Source organism: Rhinolophus sinicus, linkage group LG17 (assembly GCF_036562045.2).
Source record: "Rhinolophus sinicus isolate RSC01 linkage group LG17, ASM3656204v1, whole genome shotgun sequence".
In the NCBI taxonomy this organism is placed as follows: Eukaryota; Metazoa; Chordata; class Mammalia; order Chiroptera; family Rhinolophidae; genus Rhinolophus; species Rhinolophus sinicus.
The window spans coordinates 25291881-25305481 of NC_133766.1; the positions used below are offsets into that span (position 1 = coordinate 25291881).

Sequence of the window (13601 nt, forward strand, 5' to 3'; positions counted from 1 at the left end):
TACAAATATTAACATACCCAGTATTACTTATCTAGTAAGTTGCAAAGTTAGTATTTGAACTCAGATCAGACTCCTTAAATATGGTAGAAACCATTTCATTATGCTGTTCTTCCTCACAGAGGAAGTATTAAAGACAAATGTGAAGTTAGTATTTCAGATAGAGGGACCAATATGTGTGGCGGTAAGATAGCAAGATATGACATGGTATGTTCAAGGAAGCATTGTTTTCATTTGTTGTTTTTGTTTTATTTTTGTGTAACGTATGGGATCTTTGAGAAGTGGTAAGCAACCATACTAAGGAGTTTAGACTTTGTTTAGTAGAAAGTACAAAATCACTAAAGAGCTTTAAGCAGGAAATTTACATAAAATTTTGCATTTTAGACATAATTCTGGTGACAGTATGAACAAGGAAATCAGTATAGAAGGATAATACATATAATCTAGGCAAAAATTGACTAAGTGTAGAAAAAACAGATACAGTCAAGAAATGCCCCCGAGAGTCGAATTGACAGGAAAGAAATTAGCTGTGTAGGAGGGAAAGGACCTGGTTTCTGGTTTGGCCACCTAAATTTAGGATAGTGCCATTAACAGATTCAGGGTAAGAGGTAAGTTTAGAATGAGTTTAGTTTTGGGCATTCCATTACAACATGCAATTGGCATGTAGATATGAGGTTGGACAATTAAGTTCGCGAACTCATCCTAGAAAAAGTGCTACACACCTCATTGCTGAGAATCACTATGGTCACCTTTGAAGCACTCCCCTTGGGAAGCTGTGCACCGATGCCAGCACCTAGTCCATCCTTCAAAGCAATTTTGGAACTCTTTTTCTGGAATGGCCATAGAGCTGTCGTCATATTACTTGATGTCCTGAATGTCATCAAAGTGTCTTCCTTTCAATATTTCCTTTATCTTCAGGTAAAAAAAGAAGTCATTGGGGGCTAGATCAGGTGAGTAGGGAGGGTGTTCCAATACAGTTATTTGTTTACTGGCTAAAAACTCCCTCACAGACAGTGCCGTGGGAGCTCGTGCATCGTTGATGCAAGAGCCATGAATTGTTGGCAAAAAGTTCAGGTCATTTTCATCTTTTTCACACAGCCTTTTCAGCACTTCCAAATAGTAAACTTGGTTCACTGTCCAGTTGGGACAAATTCATAACGAATAATCCGTCTGATATCAAATAAATGTTAGCAACATCGTTGGAACAAGTTGACGAACTTAATTGTCAGACTTCGTAAATCTGGAGTTCAGATTAAGTGTGGGCTGGAGACACAGATTTATGAAACATGTCTGCATTAGTTGGTACCGTGTTTCCCCGAAAATAAGACCTAGCCGGACAATCAGCTCGAATGCATCTTTTGGAGCAAAATTTAATGTAAGACCCGGTTTTATGTAATATAATATATGATATGATATAAAATATAATAAATAAAATACCGGGTCTTATATTAATTTTTGCTCCAAAAGATGCATTAGAACTGATTGTCCGGCTAGGTCTTATTTTCGGGGAAACACGGTAGTTAAAGAATTGGTAATGAAATTTGATCACCAAAGGAAAGTACTGATTAGAATTCTCTCCACCACCTCTGTTTTGAGTCTCTGGCCTCTTTGAGAACATAGGGAGAACTATGATCCACTCTCCCTGGAAAATACACATAAACACAGTTTTTGGATGTTCACATACTACTTAGATACTAGGTTAAAATTTCCTTAAGAGTCAGAGGAGAGCTTAAGGCCAAACCTCTAGGAATGTCAGCATTTAAGTGATGGACACAGAAAGACAACCCCATGAACAACATTAGGGAGTGGTTGGACGTCAAGGAAAGAAGTGTTTCAGGGAAGGAGTAATGAACAATCTCAGGACAAGAGAGAAAGGCCTGAAAAGTATTTTGTTGGCATTGGCAGCTAGCTTACTGATGACTTTAGCCAGAGAAGTTGCAGTGGTGAGTTGAGGGCCAAAAGTAGATGGGAATGGATTGGGAAGTGACGAGGAAGTGAAAATATTGAATGTAGATTACTCTTCGAAATTGACTGCAAGGGGAAGGACAGAAAAAGCAATAATAGGAAAGGACAGTTAGTAGAAGGAAGATATTTAGAAAATGGGCAGACAGTGATGAGGAAGAGGTTGAGAATGGACTAATCAAACGAGGTCCTTGGAGAGATGAGATTAAGAGCAGCTGTGGAGAGATGTGACGCTGAGGTTTGAGAAGACTGACGGGTGAGAACAGGGATTGGGTCTGTGTTGTCCCTCTCTGTATTTCCAGCACCTAGGTAATACTTGGCATATAATAGGGGTAATAAAATTTGAATGAATGATTAAAGTTTGGACTGGAAAAAGGGACGGTGAAGGTAGTTTGATGCTTAATGGGAATCAAGGAAAGAGAGGGAGTCTTGAGGAAATACAGGTGGTTTATAATGGTGGTTGTGCGGTATGAGAGGGAGAACTGGCCAAATCATGTTTCAAGAAGGGATTAAAGATCTACTGACTTACATAAAGCATGGTCTCTGCTCATGCGTATAAACCTAGTTGGGAAGGTAGCATGCACACAGAAAGCTCTATAATTTATTTCTGTGAAAGTAAACTAAGTACAGAAAAGCTGAGAGCAGAGCTAAGCCACCTCAAACTGATATAGCTGAGGATTACCCCTTGAAATGGGAAATACCTGGATAAAAGAGTTAAGGTTTGGAAAGGGGTCAGGAGAGGAGGACCTTCAAGCTTAGTTGAGGAATGTCCTTTAATGTGTCCTGACATCAAGCTGACTGCTGTTCCTGCCACTATATCGAATTACATCTCTACAGGGGATCAGTTTTTAAATTTTGACATTTTCATTGCTTTGACCACAGAATTTATGACCAGAGGAAAATTGATGAGAATGAGAACAATGGAGTACTCAAGAAATTCTGTCCTCATCACCTGGTAAGATTCATGAAGGGCCAGTGGCTCCAGACTTCCGTGGCTTGACCCCAAGGCTGCCCCCAAACTTATTGGTATGGTGGGAAGAGCTTGGACTTTTGAGTCAGACACCTGGATTTGAATCTTGGCTCTACCACTTATCAGCTTTGTGATTTTTGGCAGTCCCCTCACCACTGTTGGCCACCTCTTGACAAAATAGAGATAACTGTCTTGTACAATGATGGTAAGGCCTAATGAAATAATGCATATGTAAAATGGCTAGCACACAGAAGACAGCCAACGGAAAGCCCTCTTCCCCCAGAGGTGGTCATTTTTCATCAGTTGTACTTCTTTCTGTCTCTGTCTCTGTGTCTCTCTGTCTCTATCTCTGGGAGAAGATACAGGGGAATTTGAAGGAAAACCTATTTCCTGAAGATGGTATAACAAATGGGGTGGGGGTGGGGCATCAGTCAGTATCTGCTCCTTATTGCAGGTGAACAGTGAGTCCAAAGCAAACATCACCTGTCTTGTGTACAGCCACGACGGCACAGGTACGTGAGTAGGGCCCAGCTCCTAGGCTGGCATGCCCCTTCTGTCGAGGGAGCTGCTGAGCAGTGAGGCATTTGCCCTCCAGTGCTCACCACTGTTCTATGGCTCCAAGTGGAGCAACTGCTGATGGTGAGCACACAGTGGGAGGATGCAGCAGATGACCCTTGGAGATGCCAGGCACCAATGCCCAGCAGAATGCTGATGAGATTTAGTAGAGCCTGTCCTGAAGTCCAGGCTACTTGCCTGAGCAGCTTCTTAGGCCTTTGACTCATTCTTGAATTAATGGGTGTGATCTTTCTGAGCATTTTGCTATCCCTGGGTTGGCAATGTGTTCCTAGTCTACTCTTGACACTTGACTTGCCTGCTGTTCCAACTAAGATGGGTGCTATATACCTGGGTATTTAGAGGGGGCACTACTGGCAAGAAGCCCCACCTCAACCCCCAGCTCCTAATCCCAGCTTTTTTCAGCCGTTGTTTTCACTACTGTGTGCTTGTTCTTGGCAGAGCTCCTGGCCAGTTACAATGATGAAGACATCTATCTCTTCAACTCCTCTCACAGTGATGGGGCCCAGTATGTTAAGAGATATAAGGGCCACAGAAATAGCGCCACAGGTGAGACTGTCTTTCTAGGTTTATGTATTCAAGTCTGTTGGTTTGGAGAACCATAGTGTCTCATTCAGGTTGTGCAAATAGGAACTACCTAAAGGAGTAGGCTGCCTGCCACTGAGGGCTGTGGGAGAGGATCCCTAGTTGGGCTGGAGTTGCTATGGGCCTACAATGCTAGAGAAGACAGAGCCCAGGGGTATCTCTCACCACTGCAGTCACGTTACTTGGTTTGAGCATAAGGAGACTGGGCTATTTTTCTTATTTCAGGTAACTTCAGGTTTAAAATGCTTATTAGGGAGTCCAGGAAAGCCCTCCTGGTACTGAATTGCCTTTTAAAACAGGGTGAGCTTATACCTCTAGGGGGGGAAGAAGTGATTCTTTTGAATGAGACAGAGGAGAAGGAATGGTGTAGTACCTCGCCCAAGTTTGCAGTGAAGAGTGGCCTTTTTTTGTTCTGTCTGGTTCTTTGCTGCACAGTGAAATCACCTGACAATCTTTTAAAAATACTGATGCCCAGCTTCCATCCCCAGGCATTCTGATTTAATAGGTATGGGGTGCAACCTGATTGGGATGTTTGTTTGTTTGTTTGTTTTTTAAAAATATTTTTTTTTGTTTTTTTTTCTCAGATTTTTAACATTCCAAAACATGCTGCCTTTATTTTCAGGGAAAAAAAATTCATGTTATCTTTATGGTAATTCTACAATAAGCATATTTTCTTTGAATTCTGGTTACATTCTATTCTTTAAACAATTTTAAATAAGAATATCACAAATATCAACATTAACTTAATTTACAGTGAGTTCGTATGTTTCCCAGTGTTTTACAGAAATTTCATTCCAAGTATAGACTCCTTGTGTCTTTGAGGGTTTCTCAGTACAATTTGTAGCAGACAGATCATTCAGCACCATCAACAGAATGCTGCTTCCCCTCCTAGTAATAAAAAAATGTTAGCATTGAGGGTCCCTAAGTTTTTTCACACTGACATTAACTTTGATTGAGTCAGTCCATTATTTGTTTTCACTAGCCTCAGACCATGTGCAAAATCGGAGCTTAACATTACATCTATATGATTTGATTACCAAACGTGTTATAACTAATGAAAGTTCACAAGGATGAACACCAACCAAAAGGCCTGACTTGCCGGATGAAAAATGTTTTTTGTTTTTTCCATTGGAATGAAACATTAGTTCACTAAATACTAACTTCTGGCACTCAGTATTCTTCACATCCCTTTCGGGTCTCTTCTTGTATTGCCAGGGCCAGAAGCCAGGGAGCTATACTTGTAGGCTCCCTTGCCTACAAGGTTTTGAATTTGTTCAGGGCTCCACCAATGAGATACACTCTCAATTTTCTGTTCAGGTCAGTGAATTCTGATCTAACTAGAGGGAGGGAGTTCTCTGTCCATTTATACTGCTTGTAGCATGTGGGTAGCCGATGACTATAAAAAATAAATGCCAGTAAGTAAATCCCACTTCACTTAGTGAGAAAACTGCTTAGTTATGCTTCTACTGCCATTAGTTCCCAGCAGATTGCCACTTAGCAGGCCAGTCACATCCCACCACCACTGATTGGGATGTTTAAAAGCCCCCTACGTTATTCTAATATACAGAAAACTTGGGAAATCACTGCTCTTTGTTGTTACCACTGCTAACAGATATCTGTCATAATTTTGACTTGGAGAGAGCAGTTAGTTTTCCTTTTTCTCTTGAGCTGGTGAGAAAAGAGGGGATAAAAACCTGTACTTGGCTCTTAGTCCATGGGCAGACAAAAGAAGGAGTGCCGGTCTCATGACCGGACATCGTAGTTGAGACTCCTGGCTTCTCACTAACTTCAGAGAGTGGAGCCCTATTGTTCAGAATTTTAGTAACAAGCACATGCTTCTTATAGGCAATTGTGTGTGCCTCCATTAGTCTCAGGTCAGCTGATGACCCAGGAAGCATTGATAAGGTACCAATAAAGTACGCATCCCAAGGATAATCCTAGAGTATAGGACAGTGCTCTCCAGGAGTGGGCAGAGCTGGGGCGATTCAGGTTTGGACAGTAATGCATTAATGAGGCCTGTGGTTGCTTGATAGGTTATAGACTAATGAGACTTAGGCTGTTACTAAGAGACTGCCAACTCCTTAACCTCCTTAACTCTTTGGGAGAATAGAAATAGTCTCAGGGACTGGTGGGATTCTTGTAACTATTTTACATGAATAATCCCTTGATTGTTTAGTGAAAATCAAAGGAATTATTTGGCTCTTAGCTGGTTTAGAGTTTGTGAATAACTAACCCTATTAGGTATATGCAGGCCTGGTGCTAACCATCGTGGTTTATTCCCTCATCTGTCATTTCAGTAAAAGGTGTCAATTTCTATGGCCCCAAGAGTGAGTTTGTGGTGAGCGGTAGTGACTGTGGGCACATATTCCTCTGGGAGAAATCATCCTGCCAGATCATTCAGTTCATGGAGGGGGACAAGGGAGGCGTGGTGAGTATGGTGTGCTGGGCTGGCTGGTTCTCTACTCTCTCCAGTGATTAAGGTAGGTTTTGGCATGGCAACTGAATTCTCACTGTGACAACATGCCACCATATCATATAGGACTAACCAGCTAAAAAGCAATGTGGTCTGGGGGAGCCGAGGTTTCAGTGGGATATTTCTTTTTCCTGGCTTCTGCCCCTCTAAGACACGGCTTATTGAGAAGAGAAAGGGATCTTAGGGATGGATGAAACTCTGGCTTGAGTGAGGTATCGCTAGGCATGGACCTTTCCCAAAAGAAAAGCAGTAGAGTCGAGGGCACACCATTCTGTCCTACATGATGCCAAAGGTGTCTCCATGTCTCATTCCTTACGAGCAGCTAAGTAGTGGTCTTGACTAGATTCTGAATCAACAGATACAAGTTGGAGGGAGCAGTTTTCAGACCACTGGGAAATTCAGAATATTGTCCATACATTAGATAATGTGAAATTCAATGTTTATTTTATGTGATGATAGCATTCTATTTATGTAGGACAATATCTTGTATTTAGGAGATACATAAGTATTTAAGGGTAAAATGTCATGTTTTCATTCACAGATACAAATATAATGTATATAAATATACAGGGAGAGAGCAAATATGGCAAAAAAATTTGTTTTTCTCCTAAAGAATGATTGAGCAGCCTGCTATACAGCCCGTGATCACCTCACAGTCTGCCTAACCTTTGAATTCTACAGACAGCCTCCATAGAGAGAGGGCTCAAAGGAAGCATGAGAATCCTGAGCTGGGGAGTGAAGCCTGGTCAGCTCTTAAATGTACCTCGCTAACCATATATATATATATTTTTTTTTTTTTCTTTTTTGAGACCCAGAGTCAGGAAGGAGTTCAGTAGCTTTCTATTATAAGGTTTTTGGTCTGCAGAAAATATGAGAGAGACAGTTTGGGAGACTATATTGTACTGATTATCCAAGATAGTCTGGTTAAGAGCCTCTAAGGAATGGCTGAGACAGCTTAGGCTCTTCATTTTCATCCTTCTAAGCTATGAGGAGTTGCAAAGAGCCCAGCTATCTCTTGATGAGGTTTATCCAGAGAGTGGTGTTAGAATTTATAATGGTTTCTTGCATTCGGGATCCCATTCCTTCTTGTGTTTCTTGCCCTGGGGTGAGGCTATTTTAGATTTTCTTCTCGTTCCCTCTAACTTTTGGGACCTGGGATGAGTATAGATCCCAGATTTCTATGGCCTGAGTGTAAGTGGAGAGGAGTCTAGAACTTGAAGGTATGTCTCACTGTTGCCTGCTTAATTTCCTACTCTCCCATAAGTCCTATCATCTGCAGTGAACAACCTAAAACACTGGAGTCTTAATGAGAATTCTGCAATAAGCGTATTGTCAGAAGTCAGAAGGGGCCAGTGAAATCCTTTCTTGAACATAAACTATTGTCTTGAATTCTGTTCCAGAGAGATACAGGGCTGAATGCCCTTCCCCAGGCCAGCACTTGTCCATTCTCCACAATCACTTTGCAGGCCATTTTGCTTTCAGCCCAGCCAATATTAGGGTTTGATGATTAATCTCTGGCTCAGGTGAGGAGGGCATCTGCTGGGGATGGTTGGGCCCCAGGCCTGAGTTTTAGTGTTCGTAAGAATGAGGGGCTAGACCAAGAAGTATAGAGACTGCACCCTGAAGTGAGTCTCCTGGTTTACTCTTGCCTCTGTGAAGCTGAGTCATCCATGTGGTTCTCACTTGGCTTCCTCTGTTTTTGTTTTGTTTTTTGTCTTAACCTCCCAGCAGTGGGGTCACCAGGTACCAGCCTCAGTGCAGACTCATAGCAGTTCTGTATCATAAAGTAGAATGTTAGAACCAAGGGATCTTAGAAATTATTGTCCACCTTGCCTAGGTCTCTTGACTGTTCTTCGTTCAAACTCTAGTCCTTTCTTCCTATTCAGGGACAAGGGTGGAAGATGTCAAAGGACAATCCTTAGTCTCCCCAAAGCATTTTGTTGCTTCATCCCATTCCTTACATCCCCTAGCCCAGTCATCTAAGGCCAGAGCTCTTTTCTCTGCTAAGGCATTATTGACAGGATAAGTCCTGGTATTTAGACAGGTCTGGTGAAGTGACTGGGTACCCTGGCCTAGAAGCACTCTGTCGGTTCCCCCTGAAGGCTCCAGTTCAGGTACTGTATGTAATTTATTCTGCTGTTCCTTTTGCCATTGGCCTTGTCCTTAGTCTTAAGCTCCAAGGAATTTCTTCCCTGTGCTTTTTAATTTCAATGATTTGTTCAAGCAGAGTTAGATCAGAGTAGAGGGGTAAGGGGCTTCTCAGGAGGTGGATGAATGAGTTCAGGTTCGTATGTGTAAGTTGTCATATTTTTAGTAATGTTCCCCGGCAGTGGCGTTTCTGTCTAGTGCCTCCTCATACTCCAGATGCTGGGACCTCTTCCACACTTCCTGAAGCAGCCCAAATAAAAACTGCAGAGAGCTGTTAGGTGGAGTGAGAAAAGTCGGGAAATGAGGTTTCTACTTTACTCTTGGGCTCACACTTAGAGTCAGACTTTTCTAAGCATTTGCTTATTTGTAAAATGGAAGACTAAGAAGACTGCAAGTCTGTAGGTCAGTTTTATTTTCCATGTAGGCCCCTGCTTCCCCTCAGCTGCTCTGTGTGCGCAGGTGAGGCAGAGGTTGGACCTGTGAGAACTGAGCGAGGCTTTTGAACCAGGGGTTGTCTTCTTGGACTGTAGGGCAGCTGCAAGGCGGTGTGGGGTGAGGTGAGGAGTGGCTAAGACCACACCTTCTTCCTTCTGGGTGACTTTCCTATGTATTCCTCATCTGACTAAAAGGCTGAAAATGCTTTAGCAGCTAGATCTGGACCAGCTCTTCTAGTGGGGATGGAAGCTTCCCTGTCTTGCCCTGTTAGAAAGGCTGAAGTTTCCAAGTCAGACAGCAGGGGACATAGGGGCCTTCCGACGGAAGAAAGCTGCCTAAGACAGAGGCCTGCCCTAATTCATTTCTCCCGCTCAGTGAATACAAGGGTGGCTGAGATGTGCAAGTCCCAGGCAGACATGAATGTGCCTCCACTACCCCACTGCTCCCACCTCGGCCTCTTCCCAGCCTGTGCCTTCCTCCAGTTCTACTCAATAGTGCCAAGTGAATGTAATTGTCCTCTGACTGACTCTCTCTGGGGGCTCAGTGGCAGCTGCTGCTTTCTTCATTTTTTAAGTTATTTGCCACTTGGTGAAAGCCACAGAGATGGCTTTTCCCATCCTTGGGCAAGTTGGAGCTGTGGAATCTATAGTGAATGAGGACATCTGAACCTCACTGCTTTTTTGTGAATCCAGCAGTAAGCTTGACCAGTCAACTGCCTACCCCTAGGGCTATGTCTGGGGAGGAGACCACCCCTGCCTATAGGAAATGAGAGATGGGCCTGGTCTTATACCCAGTCTGTGTCCAGGGTTTCTTCCACCTCCAGGGCCCTTGGTCTTAGCCTCATGATGGGTGGGCCTGCCTTTCCAGCAGCTGCTTCAGCCCTGATAGTTATTTGGCTCAAAGTGGGTAGAGGTTTTTAAACCCTACGCCCTCATACCCCTGAGCCTCTGCTTTCCTTTCCTCCTGACCAGGTAAACTGTCTTGAGCCCCACCCTCATCTGCCTGTGCTGGCAACCAGTGGCCTAGACCATGATGTCAAGATCTGGGCACCCACAGCTGAAGCTTCCACTGAGCTTACAGGATTAAAGGACGTAAGTAGCTGACTGCTGATGTTCTTACTTATTTACATAGTGTTAGGAGTCTTCATTGTCACAGGAAGGAATGACCTGCTTCTCAGTTCTTTAAAGGCACTGCTCTAACACCCTTCTTCCCCCACATTCCTGTCACTGCCTGTCTAGGAATTGTCCTAGTCTAAGGGGCAGCTTTGAAGTGCCTCTAGTTCATGCTCAAGTGCGGAGAGGGGACATTTTTAGGAAGAAGCATTCTATTTTAAAGCTTCCCACCTTCTCAGTGGAGGAACCTGGGGCATCCTTTCCTAATCTAATCCACTTCAGTTTAACAGTTCCTAAGGGAGGTTTTTATTGAGATAGAACACTCGTCTTTTCTGATCAGATCTAGGGTCCCTACTTACTCCACGTCTCCAACCTCTTGGGTTCCAGGTGATAAAGAAGAACAAGCGGGAGCGGGATGAAGATAGCTTGCACCACACGGACCTGTTTGATAGCCACATGCTCTGGTTTCTCATGCACCACCTGAGACAGAGACGCCATCACCGGGTAAGCTGGAGTGGGATGTAAGCTCCCAAGTGCCAGTGTACATTGTCTCACGACTTGAAAGAAGAATCACCTGGTCTTGGCTGGGTTTCCTGTCCATTGCTCCTCATCCCTGTCCGACCCCTGATGTGGCCCTGGAAGAGCCACCAGCAGAAATGGGTCTGCTTTTTGTTGTCCATCACCATGCATGCACAGTGCTGTCTTCATAAAGGCAAGGTCATGAGAATGGGGAAGGAGTTGAGAAGAAGGTATGAGTCTCAAGGTGACCTTTCTCTTCTCCCTCTCAAGCCAGAAGAGGCATAGGGCAGGGGTTAGCAAACTATGGTGGTTGGTTTGCTACCTGTTTTTGTAAATAAAGTTTTATTGGAACACAGCCACACCCATTCTTTTATGTATTGTCTGGCTGCTTGCACACTGCAACAGCAGGGTTGCGACAGAGATACGGCCCATGAGTCTAAAATATTTACTCTCTGGCCCTTTAAGAAGGCTTCTGCTGACCCCTGGCCTAGAGCATCTGAATTACAGCTAAAACACTCAACAGGTGTGTCCTCATTCCAGGGAAGTTACTAACAAGACTTTCCCCTTCTACAGCGCTGGCGAGAACCTGGGGTTGGGGCCACAGATGCAGATTCGGATGAGTCTCCCAGCTCCTCAGACACATCGGACGAGGAGGAGGGCCCTGACCGGGTGCAGTGCATGCCATCCTGAGGCCTCGTACCCCAGAGGGGCGGGCTGGGGCTGCCAACCCGATCCTGCCTGGGAGCCCTTTCCTGTCCCAGGCCCTTTACATTCAGCAGAAACGCACTTTGGACTTTTGCTTTAGATAAAAGAAAGACATCCCAGGAGAAGGACAAACCAGAGAGGACTTAACTTGCAGAGAGTACCTAGGAGTGGGGTTGAGCCCTGGAATGGGGTTCCATGGAAAGGTGCATAGGACTCAGCAGAAATGGCCTCTCCCCAAAGCTTTTATTTTGTGGGGGGAAGGGGTGCCTATCTTGTTAACTGGTTTGGGATATGGAATGGGGTTTCTTTTATCTCCCTTGTTTCTTGGGTGGGGGTTGGAGATATAACTGGCTGTTCAGTACCAAGGGGCCAGAGTGGGGGTAGTAGAAGTGCCACTCCTTCTTTGGTTTAGGTTTTTGACCTTTTTTCTTCCCGTTTACTTTTTTAAAATCTATGACAGTTTTATTATTCCCCCCACCCACCCCAAGCAACCCCATCGCAGGATCCTGTTTTTCTGGGAAGTCCTTAGAGCCCCTAACCATCCACACACTCTTTACTTACTTTCTACCCCATTCATTCTGTGTACTTATCACAGTGTTTTGCACTTGATTATGTATCCTTTATTCTCTTCTCTTTATCCCATCACCCCCTAAATATGTCTGGTGAGGGAGCTTGGGGGGAAGTGGGAGGAGGGGCAGAAGTGGAGGAAGAATAGGAAGGATGTTACCTCTTCTGTTATTTTAAAAAAAAGTTTGGTGGCAGCAATCTCCCTGCCCCTATCACTGTTAGAGGCCTAATTTTATATCTATAAATATATTAAAAAGCAAGTCAAACTTGGATGTATCACGTTAAAATTATTGTTAAAATTTAAATGCCTATACTCTATGACTAATAAAGGGACTTACAGGAGAGAGTGAGCGAGACTAATGATGTGGAGGTGACACGTGGGGTCAGCCTACCCTCTGTGTGGCTATTGGAGATTGGGGCTTACCCCTTAGGTTGTAGGAGGCTCGAGAATGGAATAATCCTCAATTTTGCCCTTCCCTGCTTTCCTCCCATGGTCTCAGGGTTGGGGAAACAGGAAATTGCTTTCCGCTTTTTGCCTCAAAAAGCTGTACCTCTCCTTCAGTCTTATGGGGGTTCTCAGGATGGTTCTTCTAGCCAGAGACTGGCCCATCTTTAAAACTTGACCGAACTTTGATTTCAGAAAGGGTCCTGCCACTGCAGACTGTCGCTCTCAGTATCGTGTGTGACAGAAGACACTCACTTAACCTTCAGCTCCTTGATTCGTTGCACCGTCCAACCCCACGCCAGCTCCTTTCCTAATAAGTATTAGAGTATATGTAGGAAAAGATGTCCTGGGTTTGACTTTATACCTTGTCCACCTCTTGATATCTTGGGATTTAGGAACAAGTAATAAGGATTGATTAAGGTGGTTGGGCCTTGGACACCTGTCTGATTTAATTACTGGCCACTGAATATGAAAGTCCCAGTTGAATTCTTGCCCTTAAACGCTTTTGCTGCTATTTCTCTGTGCCCCCAACCACGGATTCTGCATCCTGGGACAAATTCTACTAGAACAGGCCAGGAAGGAAGGCAAGAGTGAAAGGATGGAATTCCCAGACACTCCTTCCTTCCTGCTCCTTTTCCTAGCAGCTCTCATAGCAGATGTTAGCTGCTGCACTTCCTTCCTGAGGTAGAGACTGTGTGGTGATTGAATGGTCTGTCTCCTGTTGCTAATGGGGCGATGGAGTGGGCTAAAAACCATGCACTCTGGAATTTGTTGTATATTTTCTCTTAGTAAAGCTTTTTTTTCTTGATTGCTGCTCTGTGTGATGTGGGCCATTCATTTGTGACGGGCTGTTTTTGCTCCTTCCAATATAGGTGCCTGACCCTGCCCTTATTACAATTTTAGGAAGTCCATTCTGGGATATCCATGTTTCCAGTGCTTGGGCTCCAATTGGAGACTGTTGTGAGTGGAACACACCCCATAGCTCAGTGATACATTGAAGATGGGGGAAGGGAGGGTTATTATTAGGGGTGTTTTTCTGGCCTCTGTTCCAGGCTGCTGTGAGGGATTTGGGGGTAAATATTGTTCCCTCTTCCTTCCCAGTCATCCAAA

At 44.1% G+C, this 13601-nt stretch overlaps 1 protein-coding gene across 17 annotated transcripts in view; it reads left to right on the top strand.

The window, feature by feature from the left end:
• The window catches only part of DCAF8 (DDB1 and CUL4 associated factor 8), a 38733-nt gene extending 25429 nt beyond the window's left edge, over window positions 1-13304 (top strand). For all 17 annotated transcript variants that reach the window (XM_074322223.1, XM_074322230.1, XM_019716410.2 and 14 more), the window contains 7 exons: window positions 2842-2914; window positions 3384-3441; window positions 3944-4051; window positions 6385-6515; window positions 10115-10234; window positions 10643-10759; window positions 11348-13304. In XM_074322223.1, coding sequence (XP_074178324.1) covers window positions 2842-2914; window positions 3384-3441; window positions 3944-4051; window positions 6385-6515; window positions 10115-10234; window positions 10643-10759; window positions 11348-11464 — 724 coding nt within the window. In that variant the 3' untranslated portion in view covers window positions 11465-13304. The remainder of the gene's footprint in view (window positions 1-2841; window positions 2915-3383; window positions 3442-3943; window positions 4052-6384; window positions 6516-10114; window positions 10235-10642; window positions 10760-11347) is intronic.
• Window positions 13305-13601: the final 297 nt, after the last annotated feature.